At 46.1% G+C, this 22386-nt stretch overlaps 2 protein-coding genes across 2 annotated transcripts; one reads left to right on the plus strand and one right to left on the minus strand.

The window, feature by feature from the left end:
- Positions 1-6691: 6691 nt before the first annotated feature.
- Positions 6692-9492, plus strand: LOC109741266 (syntaxin-71-like). The gene is made up of 8 exons (XM_040389655.3): positions 6692-6838; positions 6963-7088; positions 7239-7389; positions 7727-7812; positions 8045-8113; positions 8222-8266; positions 8372-8434; positions 8526-9492. Exons 1-8 carry the CDS (start codon positions 6692-6694, stop codon positions 8604-8606), a joined length of 768 nt encoding a protein of 255 aa, XP_040245589.2. The 3' UTR covers positions 8607-9492.
- Positions 9493-9584: 92 nt separating this feature from the next.
- LOC109741267 (probable protein arginine N-methyltransferase 1) lies at positions 9585-13618 on the minus strand. The gene is made up of 9 exons (XM_020300343.3): positions 13307-13618; positions 12124-12134; positions 11816-11971; positions 11183-11246; positions 10946-11088; positions 10688-10775; positions 10451-10566; positions 10195-10345; positions 9585-10090 (listed from the first exon to the last, which is right to left on the minus strand). The coding sequence occupies exons 1-9, from the start codon at positions 13512-13514 to the stop codon at positions 9885-9887; spliced, it is 1143 nt and encodes a 380-aa protein (XP_020155932.1). The 5' UTR covers positions 13515-13618; the 3' UTR covers positions 9585-9884.
- Between the last annotated feature and the right edge of the window lie 8768 nt (positions 13619-22386).

Genomic DNA, 22386 nt, shown 5'->3' on the forward strand with positions numbered 1-22386 from the left:
GAACTATGGGTGTTAATCACATGGTGATGTGAATTATTGATGTTAAATCACATGGCGATGTGAACTAGATTATTGACTCTAGTGCAAGTGGGAGACTGAAGGAAATATGCCCTAGAGGCAACAATAAAGTATTATATATTTCCTTATATCATGATAAATGTTTATTATTCATGCTAGAATTGTATTAACCGGAAACATAATACATGTGTGAATACATAGACAAACAGAGTGTCACTAGTATGCCTCTACTTGACTAGCTCGTTAATCGAAGATGGTTATGTTTCCTAGCCATAGACATGAGTTGTCATTTGATTAACAGGATCACCTCATTAGGAGAATGACGTGATTGACTTGACCCATTCCGTTAGCTTAGCACCCGGTCGTTTAGTACTGCTATTGCTTTCTTCATGACTTATACATGTTCCTATGACTATGAGATTATGCAACTCCCGTTTACCGGAGGAACACTTTGTGTGCTACCAAACGTCACAACGTAAATGGGTGATTATAAAGGTGCTCTACAGGTGTCTCCAAAGGTACTTGTTGGGTTGGCGTATTTCGAGATTAGGATTTGTCACTCCGATTGTCGGAGAGGTATCTCTGGGCCCACTCGGTAATGCACATCACTATAAGCCTTGCAAGCATTGTGACTAAATGAGTTAGTTGCGGGATGATGTGTTACGGAACGAGTAAAGAGACTTGCCGGTAACGAGATTGAACTAGGTATCGAGATACCGACAATCAAATCTCGGGCAAGTAACATACCAGTGACAAAGGGAACAACGTATGTTGTTATGCGGTCTGACCGATAAAGATCTTCGTAGAATATGTGGGAGCCAATATGGGCATCCAGGTTCCGCTATTGGTTATTGACCGGAGACGTGTCTCGGTCATGTCTACATAGTTCTCGAACCCGTAGGGTCCGCACGCTTAAAGTTACGATGACAGTTTTATTATGAGTTTATGTATGTTGATGTACCGAAGGAGTTCGGATTCCCGGATGAGATCGGGGACATGACGAGGAGTCTCGAAATGGTCGAGACGTAAAGATCGATATATTGGACGGCTATATTCGGACTTCAGAAAGGTTCCGAGTGATTCGGGTATTTTTCGGAGTACCGGAGAGTTACGGGAATACGTATTGGGCCTTATTGGGCCATACGGGAAAGAAGGAAAAGGGCCTCAAGGGTGGCCGCACCCCTCCCCTTGGTCTGGTCCGAATTGGACTAGGGAAGGGGGCGCCCCCTTCCTTCCTTCTCTTTTTCCCTTCCTCTTTTCCTATTCCATATGGGAGGTGGAATCCTACTAGGACTAGGGAGTCCTAGTAGGACTCCACACTTGGTGCGCCCCCTCCTAGGGCCGGCCTCCTCCTCCCTTGCTCCTTTATATACGGGGGCAGGGGGCACCCCATGGACACAACAATTGATCCTTGAGATTTCTTAGCCGTGTGCGGTGCCCCCTTCCATCATATTACACCTCGATAATACCGTTGCGGAGCTTAGGCGAAGCCCTGCGTCGGTGGAACATCATCATCGTCACCACGCCGTCGTGCTGACGAAACTCTCCCTCAACACTCGGCTGGATCAGAGTTCGAGGGACGTCATCGAGCTGAACGTGTGTAGAACTCGGAGGTGTCGTGCGTTCGGTACTTGATCGGTCGGATCGTGAAGACGTACGACTACATCAACCGCGTTGTGTTAACGCTTCCGCTATCGGTCTACGAGGGTACGTGGACTACACTCTCCCCTCTCGTTGCTATGCATCACCATGATCTTGCGTGTGCGTAGGAATTTTTTTGAAATTACTACGTTCCCCAACAATAATGCCACTTTGTAATGAATAATTCTCCTGCATATAAGACACAGCAAGGCAAAGTAGTTTTGCTCGGACGAATTAATATGTGCTTAAAAATAAATAGGATAAATAGCACCTGGTATTTTTCGGATGTTGATAGCGAGGCCAGCGAGGTGACATGGCGACCCTCCCTAGGCGGGTCAAACCCCGTGTTGCATGCAGAGTTTGAGCTACTAGGCTCCTGTGGGTACGTATGTATTTTTTCCTTTGGACCCCATTGGAGTACTCATTTGGTGTCTGAGTGTCGCTGGAGCTTGGAGTGGACACGTCACAAGTCCACGCCGTGGGCCTGTAGTCCCCGGAATTTGTGTTTACCTCATATAACCACCACCAGATGCATGCACTCTAGCCTTCATCCTGGGCGGAGCGAGGCCTCTCCGGTGGGTCAACGAGGTCGGTGGCAGAAACGACGCAGAAGTAGACCGCAATGGTGGAACAGCGCGCGGCAAGGCAGGACAGTAGCTCGACCACGGTCAAAACCAGGCAGCGACTCGCAGACGGCCTTGGAAGCAACCTGGCAGCAGAAGGCGATGCGGCGACGGCGTCTTGAGACCGCACCCGCGGAGGTGAGCAGCGGCTGCAAGGCCGTACGTCGGAGGCGGACAGCCGTGGAGGGCGGTATCTCGGTGACGGCGGAGACGGCTCCAGACGCGGACGACGGAGGCGGGTCAGGCGGCCTGGCTGAGGCGAGTGAGACGGTTCGGGGCCGCAAGCCCGGGCGGCTCGGAAGCGGCGCGGCGGCAAGGCGGAGCAGTGGCCTGGAGGATGCCGGCAGGATGGGCCAAAGTAAAACGGAGCAGTACGAGCAGTTCCGTAGCGGCGGCGACCGCTGCCACTTCGGAGTCGTCGTCGGTTTGGAAGAGCCCACATCCACTTTTTCCTCTGGATCGTGTGTCAGTTGTTCTGTTTTTGGATCGTGTGTCAGTTGTTCTGTTTTTTTTAACTAGATCCGCATCCACCAAGGCCTGCAGGATTGCGCGCTGATAGCTTGCCTCTGATCACGTGTAAACCCACATAGTAGCTTTTCCTTTCTTGAATTAACTCCCTGGCAGATTCCTTGCATGCATGTAGCAATCAGAGTTTGACGAAAGAAAGAACCGATTTTGCTTCAGGTGATGTACTAGTCAAAGGTACACCACTATTCAAACCATGAGTTTTGATGCTTAATGTGATGGAATAGCCTCCGCGGTTGTCGCTTTTGGTTTCTGCGCTGGGGAGTAGTAATAACCGTATCAGTTGATGCCTTCGGGAATTTAAATTGTGTCTTTAATCAGCAAAAAAGGTTTTGGACCCCTTGACGGTCTCGGCGACTCTGTACGCGGCGGCATCAACTCGCCGAATCAGATAAAAGAAACATCAAGTTGACGGTCTCAGCGACTCTGTACATACCGACAGAACTCCTTTTTCAGTTGGCTTCTAGCGGCGGTGCAGCCGAAAGTGATCCGGCCACAATGAATCGCCCGATCGCGTGTGACGGCGCACACAGAGGCAATCCAAATTTCTGTTCTTTCACTTGAATCTCATGGATCGTCAAATCAGAACTGATGAAAGTTGATGCAGATCTTTCCAAGCTGAGTCTTTCTTATCTGAAAAATTGCAAATTTCTCGGTCCTTGAGAGAGATCCCTTCAAGAACTCAACACCACCATGCGCAGGCCCCACGGTGGGCGCCAACTGTCGTGGAATTGTCACGGCAGATGTCCTAGTGTGAGGACTTAGTCGTGAGGCCAACGCATCTATGTGGTAGCTTGAGAGGGATTGAGCGGAATCGAGAGACGCAACACAAAACAAGGGTTTAGACAGCTTCGGCCCCCGGGAAACATCATCCGGTAACAACCCTACATGTTGTTTGAGGCTAGGTCTCATTATCATCACGAGGGAGTCGCCGCATAAGCCGGCTCTTTGTGTCTTGCCGTAGAGATTGTTTCTTCTTGCTTGTTTCTTGTCCCTCTTTGGGGAGCCCTGCCCCTCCTTATATAAGTTAGAGGGGCGGGTTACATGTGGAGTCCTATTAAGATTAGGACTAGTCTACCTTCTAATACAAACCGGATACAAGTCCAGGTCTTAACTCCTTGTAAGATAAATGTTCCTCACGCCTTTCCTCTTAAACCGGCCCACCATAACATGAGCCGGCCTTCTGGGCCTTGGGCCTTGCCATCCGTCTGTGCCGCCCGCCGGGTTACCAGTGAGTCATAATGTTCAGTCAAGTTGCTTGTAAACCATCTGATCGGTGCGGGTCGCCGTGAATCGCCAAGTCCGGCCGGGATATACTTCCGGCCGGGTTACGCCGCGGGGTATATCCCCGACACATATAGTGTAAGAAAAATGGATGGTATTTCTTTTGTTACTTTTACTATGAATCTATGAGAAAAAAATTTAAATCATGAAATAAGTGTTCATGTGAAGCTTGGTAACATTATTTCTATTGTCCACCTTAAGCAGTCTAAATAGGGTTTTCCCTATTAAGTTTTCAATGCAAGGAAAAAATATTAAGCACAAACTTAATGCATTTATTGCTAAATTGGTGATTTTAGCACACAATTTTCATCGTGAATGTTTGACCACAACTATGCTTGCGGAAAAAAATAACAAAAGTTGTATGATGACAAAAAAAATATGGTTAAGCCGAAAGCTTAATTCTTGCATAAATAGCCTCGTTAGGGCATCTCCAACGCCATGAAATGGACACCCCAAACGTCTGTGGATGCATCTAGACATGTCCGTGGATAGCGGATAGGTGACCGTCATCCAACCCTATGAATGAAATGTTTGTCTCTGTCTTTTTCCTATATCTAGAGCACTTAAAACAACTAGTAAATACGTACGTGCAATGCACGTTCATATTAGGGAGGAAATTATTCGCACGTTGATAATAGGTAGGGTATCAATTACGCGTTGATTGTGTGATTAGCGTAGACGTTGATATCTGGTATGATATTAATTGCATGTCAAATATGGTGAGCTCTCACCATTGGAGAAATGTAGGTCGTTGGCTTGACATGGTTTGATGGCTCCGATTAATTGGATTTGTTCATTTGTGTCTTTTCATATTGGTATAAAGATAAATATCATCCGTGGACCATAATCATGTTGTGCAAATATTCCAATGCAAATAATTCAAATATAAACATTACTCCCTCCGTCCCAAAATAAGTGACTCAACTCAACTTTGTACCAACGGAGGAAGTATCTAAACATGAAGTTTTCTGATAAAATAGTTTAAACTTGAATTCAACTCATTCGGGTACATTTGTTAATTCTCCCTTCAAAGTTCCCACAAATGCTCAAGTAGATCATTTGAAGTTGCTCATGAGTTGCTACATGGAGAATATGTTGATATATTTGGCTAAAATCCTCGGATTCTGCTCTGGAAATCAGATAGGATCACTCATACGCTCATATTTCACACTGTGGCGAACAACCGTCACCCTCATCCTCCACAATCATGTTGTGCATAATCACACAGGTTGTCATCACCCCCCCCCCCCCAACACACACACACAATGTCTCTGGATCTGATATTTTTACAGGTCCTCAACACAATTGCAAAACAGGTATGGAGCTCTCCAAATGCCCTCTCGACGTCCTTTCTAACTCCTTATCTTTTGGGAAAAGTGAGATCTTTTCTCACCCCTTGGATCAAAGATGATCTTGACAAAGACCGTCCATGAAGGATAAATACCATCACAAAGATAATAGCCCATGTTGCAGTCATGACCATTCATGGTATAGTTGCATAGAGGAGCTTCTTCCGCACAGAACATCGCAAACAATGGGGACCGCTGCAGCATGTTGATAGAATTGTGAGACCGGGCATCCCAAAGAAGAAAGAGTGTCAAATCCAAAGGTCTTGTGATGCAAAATCTTCAAAAATGATGGTGGGCTTCTTTGCAACGGCCCTGATATTGCCCTTGTAGTGCATATAGGCAATTCTTCCATTGCCCGTGCTTGCAATCCAGAGATCAGAGCATACCTGGCCACCCTCTTGCTTCCGAAAGTGCCATAAGCCATGGGGTCTCTTTGGCAGTTGGTTCTCTCAAGTACTCTCGTCCAAGCACCTTGATCACCACAATAGCAAACTTGGAAATGGCTTTGAGGCATGTGTTTTCGGACATCCGGAGGTACTCGTTTCATGAATCTACGGTTGTGTCATAGGCAAGCATCCTCAATGCAAGTGTACACTTTTGGTAACCAGAGAATCCAATGTTTCCAACAGCATCATTCTTCAAGATAAAATAATCATCATAGGCCCGGAAACCATCGTAGAGGCGATTGAACATATATAGTTCGGCTCATCTGGTTTGCAAGAATTCAAACGTGCAGACAAAGTGTCTGGACCGCACTGTTCGGACATTTAGCGACGTTTTAATGCACGGTATTTATATAAAAAGTAGTAACCAAAATTGTGTGTCGAAGGACATTTCTATACAAGATCAGCTTTCATGATACATCTCTCTTTCAGATGCAACAAAGAAATGATGTGGCAAAGCAGTTTCAGACTAACTACAAGCAAAAAAACCATAGGCTTAGTTCACAGTAAATGTTCAAATAACAATTTCCTAAATGATTTCGCAAAAATAAAAATGAATAACCAAACGCCGGCCGGGGGTTTCGGTGGTAACTAACAGACTAACAACCAGCGAGATATCCCCCAAACCATTCCGCAACAAGACGGAGGCTCCTCCTGACCTCGTCCATTCCTCTTCCTTTTCTCCTGTCCGGCGTGGTTTACCACTGATTCGCCGTACTAACTGACCACCGCCGATCGACGAGAGACCCCCCCCCCCCCCCCTCCGGCCGCGGCATTGTGCACCGGCGATCACGGGGAGGACGGCAAGATGAGCATGATCGACGTGCTGACCCGGGTGGACGCCATCTGCAAGAACTACGAGAGGTACGACGCCGACAAGCACCGGAATGACGCCGCCGACCCCTTCTCGCGGCTCTACGCCGACATGGACGCCGTGATCGACGAAGCCATCGAGGTCCCGTTCCCCGCCGCCTCCTCGCGTTGCTAGCTGCATCCTGCATGCATGCGGCCTTCCTTGATCCTTGATCCTGCCTGAGATGTCGCGCTCACGGTTCATGTCAAACTGTGATTGAATTCAGAAGTCGGAGCGGGCCGCGAGGGAGACGAACCGGGCGGCGGCGGTGACCCTCAACGCCGGCGTGCGGCGCACCAAGGCGCGGCTCCTGGAGGAAGTGGCCAAGCTCCAGAAGCTAGCCGGCAAGAAGGTGACAAAAATAATCGATCACACGCCATCAATTCGATCCGAGCTCGTAAAGAAAACAATCTCCATAGTTTTCTTCTCGAAATGTATAGATCATCCCGATGAGTTTCGGATACAGATACGAATGCATGAACGGTTGAACATGCATGCACAGATGAAAGGGGTGTCGCGGGAGGAGATGGCGCTGCGGCCTGATCTGGTCTCGGCATTGCACCAGAGGATCCAGTCGATCCCCGACGGTGGCGGCGCGGCGGATCAGAACGGCGGCGGGAACGCTCGGCCGGGGATCAAGTTTGATTCTTCAGGTTTCCTTTTTTCTTTCATCTGCAAAGTACTCCCTCTGTAAACTTAGTGATCTAAACGCTCTTATATTAGTTTACGGAGGGAGTATCAATTATCATCTCAGCTACTGAAATTGTGTCCAGGCATGTCTCTCGTGTACCGGTGCATTCTTCAGTTAGTACCAGTGTACAGCAACACATTCTTCAGTCTGCATTGCATATCATTCCTCGTGAAAAACTGTAGTATCTAGCGTGACGATAGAATCCCTCTGATTTTAGGGGATTGTATTAAAAGTTGCATATCGCATGTAAAGAAAAATATAATGATGTTTCTCGTGTTTCAACTTTCAACCAGTTGCAGCTGAAACTTTGGACGAGGGCTACTTCCAGACCAGCGAGGAATCGGAGGCTTTTCGGATGGAGTTCGAGATGCGCCGGATCAAACAGGCAACGATTTTGGCCTTGTGCCCATTAAATCCATTTCTGTAAACACGTACTCCCTCTGTTCAGAATTACTTGTCATAAAAAAGGATGTATCTACAACTAAAATACATCCAGATACATTCATTTCTTGGATAAGTAATTCCGAACGGAGGGAGTAGATAAATGCCATCACAAAGCTAGCACTCGACTTTCCAAAACCCTGAATTTACCTTTCTAAATGTGATGTGATGCGCAGGATGAAGGGCTGGACCTCATTTCTGAAGGCCTGAACACGCTGAAAAACCTGGCAGAGGACATTGGTGAGGTCAGTCAGCTGCAAATGCATCATGTGGCATGCATAATAACCCAAGCTGAATCTAAAACCGGCTTATGTCTGGAGCTACAATTGACTCTTGATGATGTAATTCTGCAGGAACTGGACAGGCAGGTCCCTATCATGGACGAAATTGACAGAAAGGTTTTGACCCCCTTCTGCTCTTGTAACAAAAAAAATGCTTTCTGGTCCGTCCTCCTGCCTTTTCCATAGATGAAAACTGACTGATATGCATCATATTTTCTGCAGGTCGACAAGGCTAACACAGAACTTAGAAAGACCAACGTCAGGCTTAAAGAGATAGTCAACCAGGTTGGCTTTGTTACTCCCTTATAGATCCCTGATGAAGAACAAACTTTCACTTTTGTGCTGCTGCTGACAAATCAATCTGGGTGCTGTGCAGATTCGATCGACAAGGAACTTCACAGTTGATATCATACTCATCTGCATCATTCTTGGCATTGGTGCTTACCTCTACAAGTAAGCACTCGCCAACGCTACTGATTATGCTCCAAGTCAATCTACACTTGCCAGTTTTTCATCTCACTATCTCAAACTTCTCTTACTATGCAGCGTACTCGCCCAGTGAATCCTCGGAACATGGCGGCATCAGCAATTCAGCATGCTCTGTTAGAGTAAAATTATACTCCCTCCGTTCCTAAATACTTGTCTTTCTAGGCATTTCAACAAGTGACTACATACGGAGTAAAATGAGTGAATTTACACTCTAAAATATGTCTACATACATCCGTATGTGATAGTCATTTGAAATGCCTAGAAAGACAAGTATTTAGGAACGGAGGGAGTATGTTGTAGAACTACTCTGCTTATTATTAAAGTTGCCATGCAGCAAAGGGGTACTTTTCGGCATTGTTCCTAGGCATGCCTGAAAAGATCATTATTATTTGTGAAACGATATAGTTCAACCGGCGGATTACCGCCGCCTTGATTGCACGCCACGATGTTCCAGTTACGTGGTGAACCCCCATCTCTCCTTTGTGCATCAACGTCTCTGTTGCAAAATAAAACTGCAACAAGACCTCTTTTACAAAGATAATTAAATTGCAACAACGCCTCAATTGCAAACAAAAATAGTGTAACAAGACTTCTATTGCAAAAAAATGTAACATGGCCTCCGTTGCAAAAAAAACAACTGTAACACAGCTCTCTGACCTTGCAAAATTTCTGCAACATGATCCGTGTTGCAGAAAATGCAACACGACCTTTGTTGCAATGGTAGAGAGTGACGCCGTGACGCCCGCCGCTCAATCTGCCATATTTGACGTCTCACGAGGCGGCGGATCTGCCGACAGAAGCATAGCAGCGCCTTTATTATTTTTGCAAACGACAAGATACTGTTTTGCGCGCGATAGATCTATTAGCAAAGCAAATATATGCTCAGGCAGTAAAAATAATGGCGACACACAGAGAAAGGACATAACAGGACATGACAATGGCAGAATATATCAACCCATAAATTGCGAGGGTGGTGATCTTCTATTATGGATCCATTTTTGAGACAATCGTGTACAACAAATTTCCCAAAATCCCTGTGCCACACGACACAACAGATTTGCAATATAGCAAACTACATTAGCATGCCAGTCAATCTCTACTTTCTACTCTGTTGCTTAGGTGACTGACAAGCGCAAGTTAAAATACAAGACCCAGGAACAAGCATCGATTTTTGAAACACAAGATACCCAGTCGACCAAAATTGAGTGGACTGCATGACAGCTGAGTGCTAAGTTCCTCGCGTTGGTCACCGCATCTTGTAGTGTTGTGTTCTGGATACCTTGCACCTATTGCCGTTTATGGCGTATTTCAGCGTAATGTCGATGTCTCGGGGGTTCTTCTTGTTGTTCGCAACTGTCATGCTGCCCGACAGGGTCTCCCCCTCGCAGATGGTTACTACATCCTCGAGATACAGAACCGTCTGCTTCCAGTGGGTGGACTTTGATCTGGGCCCTGCAAACAATAAATTGTGTGTACATTCATTACTATCGGATTGCTTGAAGAAAGGAGCTAGACAAGCATACTTTGGATTATATAAAAGGTGAGGACAGACAAACCTGTCGAGAAGCCCATCAGCTTATGGCATTTGGTGAACGACACGTTAAAGTAAGCAACAAGAGCATGGATGAAGTCATTACGCTCTGCTACCAATTTGAACGGCACAGTAAATGATGCATCCCCAGATGACATCTTGGAAATATCCATCGTCTGAAACACGCATATCAAATAGACAAAAGGATTTAATCCGATCTGCCAATTGAACAGATATAATACAAAAACAAAAGATAACTTGGTTGAGAAGTACGCCATTACCTTCAGTAACTGACAGTTAGTGACGATCTGATTTTGATCCACAGTATCTACAAGTGGCTCCATCATCGCCTGTTTCTTAATACAGCTCATATCAAAGCCATACACATTATTCCAAACTGCAAGGGTAAAAAACAACGCCATCAGAGAAATATAAATATGAGCTCAGGAAAACTTCTGAACACACTGCATGAAACTCATATGCAGATACTCCAGTGCACCATGCACCACCATACTTACATTCAATTTTGTCCTCCTTGTATTCTGCATCTTCAATTGCAGTAAGATGTAAAGAGGCTTTGTCTGGCAGGACAACACCATCATCAGCCTACATAGAAGCAATAATAACAAAAAGTAATATAAGCTACAATCCCACAAAGTTCCAATACAAAACAGCAGGTCCGAATATTCAATCAACGTTGCCTCTTGGAGTACCAAGTTAAGAGAAACAACAAAGAAGGAAATGTAAACACTTGAACCCTGTGAAGGGTCACTTACCAGCCATTTATCACGTGCAAAAAGAACAGTGTCCAACATATTCTCAAACAGGAGGAAATAACCCATCCATTCAGAGATTATGACATCTACTTTTGGGACGGGAAGATCAATTTCTTCAACTTTCCCTTTTATTACCGTAATGACTGCAATGGAAGCAAAATGTAAGTATATCACAACAAGAGATTAACATGCTATAAAAACTATCATAGAATAGATAGTAAAATGACAGGAAATCACCTTCAGAAAATCCATTTGTTTTCACAATTTCCTTTGCCATGTCCGCCATCTGTGAGCATTCAATCTGTAAATGAAAAGAACAACTCTATGTTAGGAAAATAAAAGAAGGTTAGAAGCATAGTAAGAAGTGAAAGGAAGTGTTCATTCAGCCAGAGTAAAATAACAAAAATAATCCCCTGCACCTCAAACTAAGGAATATCAGAAATCCCAAACTTCACAGGACAACATAGACAATCACTTGGTGTGCGTCATTTTTTCCCTTCTCTTTTTGTGCACATGAGTGGGTGGGGGTCAGGGGCTTGCTGTGCTCTCTATTGAAATACTTACCCAAGGAAACACAAAAGCAAGGCAACAGTAGGAAAAACATAGGTAGGTCAATATTTTCTGGCTCTTCATTACCAAGACATGTTTTTTACATTATTTTCAAGGTACTACAATATATTGGTAGGCAAAGTTAACTATTTCATTTCAGATCATAGATAGTTGGTTACACACAACTGTATGGAAGACCGCCACCAAGTGCTTCAGCCAACATACCAGTTTATTCAAATAATGTGCATTCACTACAATAGCTTTGGATAACTAAATCACCATTGTAGACTTGAATTGGAAACATGAATTTAGTACACTGACCGCATAGACGTGCTTAGCTCCTGCCTTCGCACAAAAAAGTGATAGGATACCGGTCCCAGCACCAACATCAAGGACTATTTTGTCCTTGAAAAGAAAGTTATTCTGGGTGATAACATTTTGATATGATCTTGTCCGAACAACATCTTTTAGCATTTCCTGCAATCAATACATGGAAAATAATTGGCACCACACAGATTTGGTCGGCACATCTAAAGAGTACAACAAGGAATATTATATAATGATGAAGAACTGCAAGAGGGGGGGGGGGGGGGGGGGGGGGGGGTAGTGCTTCATTCAGAACTGCTTACTTCATGAATACCTGCAAAACAAACACCAAGGGTAAAGTATGAGTACAAAATAAACTTATTGCAAAACAGACACTACATTTTAGACAGTTCATGGAAGTCACACATATGACATAATGAGATAGTAAGTGATACACTCGATCCAGTAAGGAACTCAGGAACTATATAATTCGATGCTAATAATGTTTGCCAGTGCAAAAGAGCATAAACACGGTAAAATAACCGAAAAAAGAGCAAGACTTCGAAAGACCACTGTCTTGAGCCTACACATTTCTAGAAAAAGGTACAAGTTAAACTAGTTCTAGCCACCAGAGTTTAAGTCCTAACTTGACATTGGTGCTTACATTTTTCTGGATTTATTTCAATCCTTTCGGCGATGTGCGTTTAGTGGGAGGAGACATTCTCGTTGACTACAAAGACGTTTGTGGCGGCTTCATCAATCTCAAGATGATGCGCCGGCTCAGACTCCCGGATGTGCTCATCGGAAAGGGTAGTGTGTGCGTGCGTGACACCAGAACATGGCTAGACTATTAAACAGAACAAGAAAATGGCCCTTTTTCATACAATGTCACACTAAACCACAGCATAAAAAAATAGCACCAAACAACTAGCAGTAAACATGGGGACAAAAGGGGAACTACTCATATCTAACAATAATAAGCACATGACAGAACACAAGTAGTAAGGACCACCAACTTTAAACACCAGGTGATAACAAGCAACTATAATAATTTTTTAAAATTCCAACTAGTGAACGCGGCTTAAGTATAGGTCAAATTTTCATTCAGCAGAGCAACAACCTAAGGTCAAATTAAAAATGACACCATCAAATATCTGGAGAATCAACAAAAGCAAGAACCAATACAGCCTATATTCCACCAGACCATCAATCATCACATTTACATCAATCATCACATTTATAGGGTGAGAATTAGTTTTTTGATCCAACGGAGGGAAATCCTACAGTTCAGGTACACTAATTATTTCGCATGCTGCACCAGACCGGCAAAAGATCAATCTTTGGCACCAATATTGTCGCCAATACAAGCGGACGGTACAAACACCTCATGCTCTCCCATAAACTAGTCAATCAAAGATTGGGAAAAAAAATCCCCAACGCCGCGGGCTGTAACAGAAATCCACGGGAAAACGGCGTGTGTAGTCGAATCGGACCAAGCGCGCGTACCGAAGTGGGAGTATGAGTCGAAGTAGTAGTCGGCGCTGGTCTTGTCGTTGCCGATGACCTCCTCCCCGGGCGCGGCGGGGCTCTCCTCCACCTCCATCCCGACCTCCCCGGCCACCTCGTCGGCGTCCTCGAACCTGAGCCTGGACGCCGTCGCCTCCGCGAGGCCGCCGTTGGCGTCGCGGCTGCCGCTGCCCTTGCGCCGATCCATCTCGCTCGGCGCTGGTGGGTTTTGGCTCGTTTGCTCGCTCGCTCGCTCTGGCGCGCCGCAAAGCAGGGGAGGCTGGGCTAGGGTAGGGTTTTGAGAGGGGAGCGAGCGACGGGAACGCGGAGGTTTTATATAGGTGGCCACCCTGGCGTAAATATCTCAGTCCGGCGTGACAACGGCGTGCTGACTCCGCCCTGTGTGGCTCCGACTGCACAAGGGGTCAGAGTCGGACTCCACCTCGTGTGGCAAAATTAGCCAAAATTGTTGCCGTCGACGACTATAGTTTATGGTACATATTTGGAAAAAGAGTTATTCACATATCATCTTCTCTTTTAACACCAGTACATACATAAGCGCTCATATAAACCCCCGTTCAAGAATTCATCCGATTAACCAGTTAACTTGCCGATTAATCCCTACTCGTAGGGTCACCGAGTAGCCGATAAATTGAAAAATCGTCTGATTAATTAATTAAATGGCCGATTAACTTGCCGATTAACCGATTAATCTCTTACTCACGAGCCAACCGAGCAGCTGCCAGTTAACGATTTCCTCAACAATATAAACACGCATACACTCACCACTGTGAACGCACACACACATACCACCCATATGAGCACCTCCAAGAGACTGAGCCGGCATATCATCTAGAGATTTTACGAAGTCTAGCCACCTCGTAGTTGACGGAAACGTCTCCTTACACTCGAAGCATATTGCCGGAAATCCTGAAGTAAATCTCTATACTAGTACTCTCTCTGTTTTTATTTACTCCGCATACTAGGTTGGTCTCAAGTCAAACTTTATATACTTTCAACAAGTTTTTAGGCGCGAATCAACTTGTGGTTGGATGGTTAGAGGGACTGTTGTATCCCCAGCCTACTAGAGTGTCCTGATGCTCGCATTTATTCCTAGATTTATTTCAGGATTTCCTAAGATGATTTCGTAAATTTCAAGATGATATGCCGGCTCAGTCTTTTGAGGTGCTCATAGGGGTAGGGTGTGTGTGCCTTCATAGGGATGAGTGTATGCGCGTATATATGAGCCTTCCGTTTGTACTATGTTAAAAAAAACAAGTTTTTAGCCGAACCAATCTGTCGGCTCAGTCTTTCGGAGGTGCCCATATGGGTAGGGCGTGCGTGGGTGCGCTTATAGGGGTGTTGCGCGTGTATATGAGCGCTTGCGTCTGTATTATTTAAAAAAAAACAAGTTTTTTTAAAATATATTAACATATACACCACAAATATATTGCATATATTTTCACATTATATAAATTTGTTACCGTAAATGTTCATATTATTTATAAACTTTGTCAGACTTTATAAATTTTGACTTCGGTCAAAGCTATGTGGAATAGTAAAAACAGAGGAAATACTACTTACAAAATACGTATAAAGTACTGAGAGTGCTGCCACACCCCGTGCTGCAGGGGCGGATCCAATATTTGGTCATGAGTGTACATACCCAAAAAATTCAGCCAAAAAAATCGTATATGTAATCGTCCTGATCTAATTGATTTCATTAGTCAACCTTCGAACTGAATGACAAAATGAGGCCACTATTTTCGAATTGACCGCAGTAGAGCATTCAGAAAACAAGGGGAAGACCATTGATTTGAAAAGTTTATATTACCATGAATCATTGGCTTCACTGTTAGGGTGGAAAAATAATTTTGAACACCCATTGTTCAATTCCTAGGTCCGACACTGTTGTGTTGTCCATGAGTTTTTGATCTGATTTCTAGCTGCATTATGAAAGAAAGAGGTATCATGGTCTTCGTGCAAAACGCCAATTTGCTTGTCTCTATTGCAACCAATGAATTTCCTCCTAGTCTAACAAATTCTCTAACAAAACTTGAACCTCCTTTTGCCGATATCTAGTATCTGTGTTCATCGAGGCACGACGCAACTTATCAGGTTCTTTTTTAAATTTGTTGATTTGCTTCTTTGGCCCCTTTAAGACCTCCCTGTCCCACTGATGAAGATCAACATGCATCGCTCTTATGTTTTTTTTTTCAAAACGGAGGCAAAGATTGCCTCATCTATTAATTAAGCAGAAAAGAATTGCCCAATTAATTACAGAAAATCGGGCAAAAACCGGAACAACAATGGCCGAGCCCACTCTCATAGACTGAAACACATAGGGCAAAGCCCACCCTCCTCAACGACATGTCGACCTGCGGACAGACAACGCAACTCCGATTCTGACGGAGAACTCAGAAGAACGAAACCAGGCACGGTTGGCGCCACGGAAGATCGCCGAAAGGCCACCTACAGCCAGTCATCGTACACCACAGGGCCTCGCCGCCGCAGCTTCGACTCCACAGCAATAAACAAACCAAGGCAATACCGTGGACACGCCGGAGAAGAGCCGACTATCGCAACCATTGCCGCGTCGCCGACATCGCTCCCACCATCATCGTTGCCACAGAAGTCTGGACGCCACAGTGATTCTCTCGGGGCCGCCGCCTCGACGCAAAGTCAGACCGGCCCCTCTGGAACGCGTCGACCGGACCGACAAGCCTGCCACCCAAGTGGCCCAAGATTGCCACCCAAGCGAAGGCCGAGCCGCCGCCCCGCCCCATGGAGCCGCCCCGCGCATCACTTTCCGAGGCCGCCGCCTCGACGCACATCAGCCGTCCGGGGCCGCTGCCCCGGCATCCACCAAACCCGACGTAGGAGAAAATGAAACGCAGCAAGCAGAAGCTAACTCTCCCAAAGCAACGCCCCCAAGAGGGAAACGACGAAGACGCCGCCGTCGCCCTCTCCGGAAAATCTGGAGCTTAGGTTTTCACCCAGAGAGCCCGAGCCCCACTTAGAAGAAGATGAGTTCCACAACGACGCCTCCAAGGAGGGAAACGACGCCCGAAAGCGCCGCCGTCGACGGCACCGACAAGGTCGGGTCAAGGCTTTCGCCCGGAACACACACATCCCTATGGAGGCCTGCAGATCTGATCCACCAAGAAGCGTGGAGATCATTGGAGCCGTTCCTGTTGCGCCTTGCACTCTCCAACGCCGACCACCAAGCTTCACCGCGCAGCACCCACAGCAGCAGCACCTCAAGCTGCGAATGAGAAGCGAGCGCACACGTCACCACGGCCAAAACGCCATGGCTCCCAGCCCGGGGGCCGCCGCCCCGGCCTCCTCCTCGCGTCACGCCCGCCTGACGAGCTTCCCTGCCCGGCGCCTCCCGAGCTGAACCACCTCCCGCCCGCGCGCCCGACGCGCGCCGCATAGAACGCCCGCACCGCGCGAGACGCCCGCCCGCGCGCATCTGCGCCTCCCCTTGACGGCGCCCCTGCTGGAGCGCCAGATCCCGTGCCCCCTCGGACCGCCCGTGCCGGAGCGAGCCCACCGCCGCGCCGCGCCATCCCTCGGACCGCCGGAGCCTCACCAGCACGAGCCAGAGCCGCGCCCGCATGCCAGATGCGCCCTCGCGCCTCGCAGAGAGATGCCCCGCCGCCACCCTCCCTGGAACCAGACCGGGCTTCGCCGGCGGTCTCCTCAGGCGGCGGCGAGGTGGAGGGGTGGAGGGAGGAGGGAAGGTGGCGGCGCCGGAGTGGTTCCCCCGTGTCGCCAGGAGAGGCGACGCGGGGGTGGGGAAGCCAGTTTGGAGCTCCAGTACTGAGTATTAGGTGAAACCCCACGCATCGCTCTTATGTGATCAGCTAGAGAGGGTCAGATGCCAACTAACTTTGCTTTATTTCATGTAGAAGTGAGTATTTTTGTGATCGTTTCTTTCGGCATCCATCTAGCCTCGAACTTCCTTCCCCCTGATGATTGCCGAAATTGCATCTAATCATACTATTCTGTATCACGGTGATCTGAATGCAAGTGCTCCTCGTTGACAACATACACTAGTGGGAATTTAAGAGCCCAACCGACTTTACACACAACCCGATCCAATCTATCTATGTTATCTCCTCTTCTACAAGTGAACATATCACCTATGTACCCCCATATTCTCCAAACCACAATCCACTAAATAATCCCTGAAATTCTGCATCATATGGCTTGGTCGGGCATTGCCTCCTCCTTTCTCAATTTCAGACGAGATTTCATTTAAATCACCAACCACAACCGAGAGGTGCAATACATGGTGGTGAAGGTCATTCAAGTAGACCCAACATAGGTGTCTTTGGTCCCATGATGGGCATCCATAAAAGCCTGTTAGGCGCCCGGTCCACTCCATCCTCTCTCATAAACACATCAATGAAAATTGGACCAATATAATTTAGAACTACTTCATTTATAAGATTGCAAAACGGTTTAAGACCTCCTGCTCTACCATCACTCTCTACCACATGTAGGCCATCAAAGCCTAGTTTACCCATAGACATTTTGCTTTCTCTTTGTTCATGTGAGTCTCAGTAGGAAGATCACATTCGCTCTCACATCCCTTGAAGGGCTAGGATCTCGCGATCTGCCGTGGTCGAGAGCATTGCCACAACAGTTCTAGTCGATGGTTTTCATTGCTCCCGGCGGTCCTCAACACTAGAGGTTGTCGATCCTATAGATGTGCTCTTATCAATGGTTGATCCATCACTCATTAGCTTTTTAGCATTTCCTGTGGGGTACCCGTGGCCCTCAATCCACATGTATCATTAGTCTTCTCCTCCTTGAACTGGTCAACAATGTTCGTCATGATACATGGCTCCATAGGAGGGGCCACCAATGCCAAATCTTGATTTTTCCACTTGCCCAGGCGCTACATCATTTGAAGCTCCACATTTTCCTAAGATGTTTGTGATGTTCATCCTCACATATTGGTTCCCATTTTTAAGATCCGAGTTTGATGCATAGGAAGCCGCGCTCGAACTACCCTATCTACATAGCATTTCACCGACAGCTTCCCATATGAAAAATGCCATTTGGAGTTCTACCGCAACCATAGCCAAGCCCAAACAAACTTGCTCCTCTCCCTTTGCCAAAATACTTGTTTGCACCATCAAACTCGTAAACCCGACCTCTGACTCAACCACTTCCTCTACCATGGTCGCCATCTACGAGAATGAAGTCACGACACTCCAAGCTTGATTCGCCATGTTCACCATCTCCACATTCTTGGTATCAATGCCCAAGGAGACCACAATTGCCATAGAAAGTGGGCAATCTTTCATATTCTACCTGATATCGTTATTTCTCTTGATTCTTTGTTGTGGACACACATCTTGCGAGTTTCTTGTTCACCTTGATTCTTGCAGGTACTCGCACAAACTCGACAATAAAAATCGTCGGGAGCTTGATATGAACCTCACTATCTCTCCCGAGGGCCTGCACATCCCTCTAATGGTCGGATCCTTCAAGAATTCGTCTGGTAATTTGTGAACCTGTCACCATACTGGGGGCTTGTCTAGAATCACCGATCGAGGGTTTAAGAAACCATCATATTCTTCAATAAGAAGTATAGAATCATCACATTCTTGCTCATCTCCCTCCTGAGGGTGTTGTCACGAAGCTTAAGAGTTTTAGGGCGTTGCGTGGCATTATACTTAGGTCTTCCTTTGTTCTCTTTCGGTAGTGTAGTTGCGTGTGTCACGCATGATCCGGTTAGACTGGGATCGACGTTGTATAAGGGCTACCCATCATTTTGTATCGTTCGACTGTGTAATATGTTCGTTGTTCCTTTATATATAAACTATAAAGCGGGGTGAAAGTCTGTTTCGAGAGATAAGAAGTGCTTGATTCCTGAATAACCACGACACCATATTCATTGCTTCATTACAATTTCCTAAGCTCCCAAATTGGACTATGACTAGAGTTTCATCCAATCTTCTCCACAAGATTTCACTAGCTAGATTCCATAAAGAGCGCATGTTCGCACAAAGGGGCGCTAGGGCTAAACCCAGCTATGGACCTTCGCGATCGCTAGTCACTTTGTCTTCTCCAGTGGATCCGAGATTTCTTATCTCCACACAAACTCTGCTTAGTCTTCTTCCTGCAAATTCAGCCGCTCCAGAAGAGCCTCGACCGAATCCCTAGCAGACCTACCCAAGTTGCTTTTCTCGCCCATGTTTCTTGCCATGGTGACCAAAGTTGTGCCAGCGAAACTCTAGCAACCCCTTCCACCCAGCCGAGAGGACCTATGAATAAGGAAGCACCAGCGGAGGAAGATCGGAGAACGGAGAAACTCTTGACAACATGGTGCTGTCAGAGGACAGACAAACCCTAGATATTACGCCAGGGGCCGTCGGCAGCAGCCATCTCGAATCGTTTAGGCTCTATTTGTTTCAGCTTCGCTTGGATTTTAATCACCTGTGGATTTGCTTCGGCGACAAAGCTGATTATGTGAATTGATGACCCACAAGTATAGGGGATCAATTGTAGCTCTTTTCGATAAGTAAGAGTGTCGAACCCAACGAGGAGTAGAAGGAAATGACAAGTAGCTAGTTTTCAGTAAGGTAATGTCTACAAGTGCTGAAACTGTAAGTAACGAGTAGTTTGATAGCAAGATAATTTGTAACAAGCAAGTAACGATAATTGTAACAAGTATGCAGCAAGGTAGCCCAATCCTTTTGAGGCAAAGGACAGGCCAAAATGATCTTTGATACATCTCCAACGTATCTATAATTTTTGATTGTTCCATGCTATTATATTATCTATTTTGGATGTTCAATGGGCTTTATTATACACTTTTATATTATTTTTGGGGCTAACCTGTTAACCTGAGGCCCAGCCCAAATTGCTGTTTTTTGCCTATTTCAGTGTTTCGAAGGAAATGAATATCAAATGGAGTCCAAACGGAATGAAACCTTCGGGAATGTGATTTTCGGAACAAACGTGATCCAGAGGACTTGGAGTGGACGTCAAGCAATCAACGAGGAGGCCACGAGGCAGGGAGGCGCGCCCGCCCCCCTGGGCGTGCCCCCACCCTCGTGGGCCCCTCGTAGCTCTCCTGGCCGACCTCTTTCGCCTATATAGACTCATATACCCAGGAAACATCAGAAGAGGAGACGAAACCCTATTTCCACCGCCGCAACTCTCTGTACCCGTGAGATCCCATCTTGGGGCCTTTTCCAGCGCTCCGCCGGAGGGGGCATTGATCACGGAGGGCTTCTACATCAACACCATAGCCTCTCCGATGATGTGTGAGTAGTTTACCTCAGACCTTCGGGTCCATAGTTATTAGCTAGATGGCTTCTTCTCTCTCTTTGGATCTCAATACAAAGTTCTCCTCGATTCTCTTGGAGATCTATTCGATGTAATCTTCTTTTGCGGTGTGTTTGTCGAGATCCGATGAATTGTGGGTTTATGATCAAGATTATCTATGAACAATATTTGAATCTCCTCTGAATTCTTTTATGTATGATTTGTTATCTTTGCAAGTATCTTCGAATTATCAGTTTGGTTTGGCCTACTAGATTGATCTTTCTTGCAATGGGAGAAGTGCTTAGCTTTGGGTCCAATCTTGCGGTGCTCGATCCCAGTGACAGAAGGGGAAACGACACGTATTGTATTGTTGCTATCGAGGATAAAAAGATGGGGTTTAAATCATGTTGCTTGAGTTTATCCCTCTACATCATGTCATCTTGCTTAAAGCGTTACTCTGTTCTTATGAACTTAATACTCTAGATGCATGCTGGATAGCGGTCGATGTGTGGAGTAATAGTAGTAGATGCAGGCAGGAGTCGGTCTACTTGTCACGGACGTGATGCCTATATACATGATCATACCTAGATATTCTCATAACTATGCTCAATTCTATTAATTGCTCGACAGTAATTTGTTCACCCACCGTAATACTTATGCTCTTGAGAGAAGCCACTAGTGAAACCTATGGCCCCCGAGTCTATTATCTATCATATTAATCTACCGTTATTTTTATTACCGTTTATTTTGCTTTATTTACTTTTAGTCTCTATCATAAAAATACCAAAAATATTATCTTATCATCTCTATCAGATCTCACTTTTGCAAGTGGCCGTGAAGGGATTGACAACCCCTTTATCGCGTTGGTTGCAAGGTTCTTATTTGTTTGTGTAGGTACGTGGGACTTGAACGTGGTCTCCTACTAGATTGATACCTTGGTTCTCAAAAACTGAGGGAAATACTTATGCTACTTTATTGCATCACCCTTTCCTCTTCAAGGGAAAACCAACGCAGTGCTCAAGAGGTAGCAATCTCTTATAATAAGCAAAGCGTTCTTGAGGGTACACGGGAATTTCATCTAGTCACTTTCATCATGTTGGTTTGATTTGTGTTCGCTACTTTGATAATTTGATATGTGGGTGGACCGGTGCATAGGTGCTGTTCTTACTTGAACGAACCTCCTACTTATGATTAACCCCCCCCCCCCCGCAAGCATCCCCAACTACGAGAAAAGTATTAAGAATAAATTCTAACCATAACATTAAACTCTAGGATCCAATCGGTCCTGATACGTCTCCAACGTATCTATAATTTATGCAGTATTCATGTTGTTATTTTATCATTCTTGGATGTTTTACAATCATTTTATAGCAACTTTATATCATTTTTTGGTACTAACCTATTGATCCAGTGCCCAGTGCCAGTTGCTGTTTTTTGCTTGTTTTTACATCGCAGGAAATCAATATCAAACGGAGCCTAAACACCGCGAAACTTTTTGGAGTTTTTTTATGGACCAGAACACCCAAGATGGGCCTGAGCTGCACCTCGGGGGTGCCCCGAGGGGGGGCACAACCCACCAAGGTGCGCCAGGGCCCCCTGGCACTGCCAGGTGGGTTGTGCCCACCTCGATGGCCTCCCGCACCCCTTCTTTGCACTATAAATTCCCAAATATTCTGAAACCCTTTGGGGTAACCCTAGATCAGAAGTTCCGCCACCGCAAGGTCTTTGTATCCGCGAAAACCAATCTAGACTCCGTTCCGGTACCCTGCCGGAGGGGGGAATCATCTCCG

This window comes from Aegilops tauschii, chromosome 5 (assembly GCF_002575655.3).
Source record: "Aegilops tauschii subsp. strangulata cultivar AL8/78 chromosome 5, Aet v6.0, whole genome shotgun sequence".
Lineage (NCBI taxonomy): Eukaryota > Viridiplantae > Streptophyta > Magnoliopsida > Poales > Poaceae > Aegilops > Aegilops tauschii.

What these genes read in the sequence shown, in the direction of transcription:
- LOC109741267 (XM_020300343.3), bottom strand. Translation starts at nt 13,514, where the DNA reads ATGGATCGGCGCAAGGGCAGCGGCAGCCGCGACGCCAACGGCGGCCTC. An exon ending in CTAACTGTCAGTTACTGAAG is followed by an intron (nt 10,346 to 10,450) that starts GTAATGGCGTAC and finishes TGCGTGTTTCAG; the next exon opens with ACGATGGATATTTCCAAGAT. An exon ending in GCTGATGGGCTTCTCGACAG is followed by an intron (nt 10,091 to 10,194) that starts GTTTGTCTGTCC and finishes TATTGTTTGCAG; the next exon opens with GGCCCAGATCAAAGTCCACC.
- LOC109741266 (XM_040389655.3), top strand. Translation starts at nt 6,692, where the DNA reads ATGAGCATGATCGACGTGCTGACCCGGGTGGACGCCATCTGCAAGAAC. An exon ending in AGATGCGCCGGATCAAACAG is followed by an intron (nt 7,813 to 8,044) that starts GCAACGATTTTG and finishes TGTGATGCGCAG; the next exon opens with GATGAAGGGCTGGACCTCAT. An exon ending in TGGCAGAGGACATTGGTGAG is followed by an intron (nt 8,114 to 8,221) that starts GTCAGTCAGCTG and finishes GTAATTCTGCAG; the next exon opens with GAACTGGACAGGCAGGTCCC.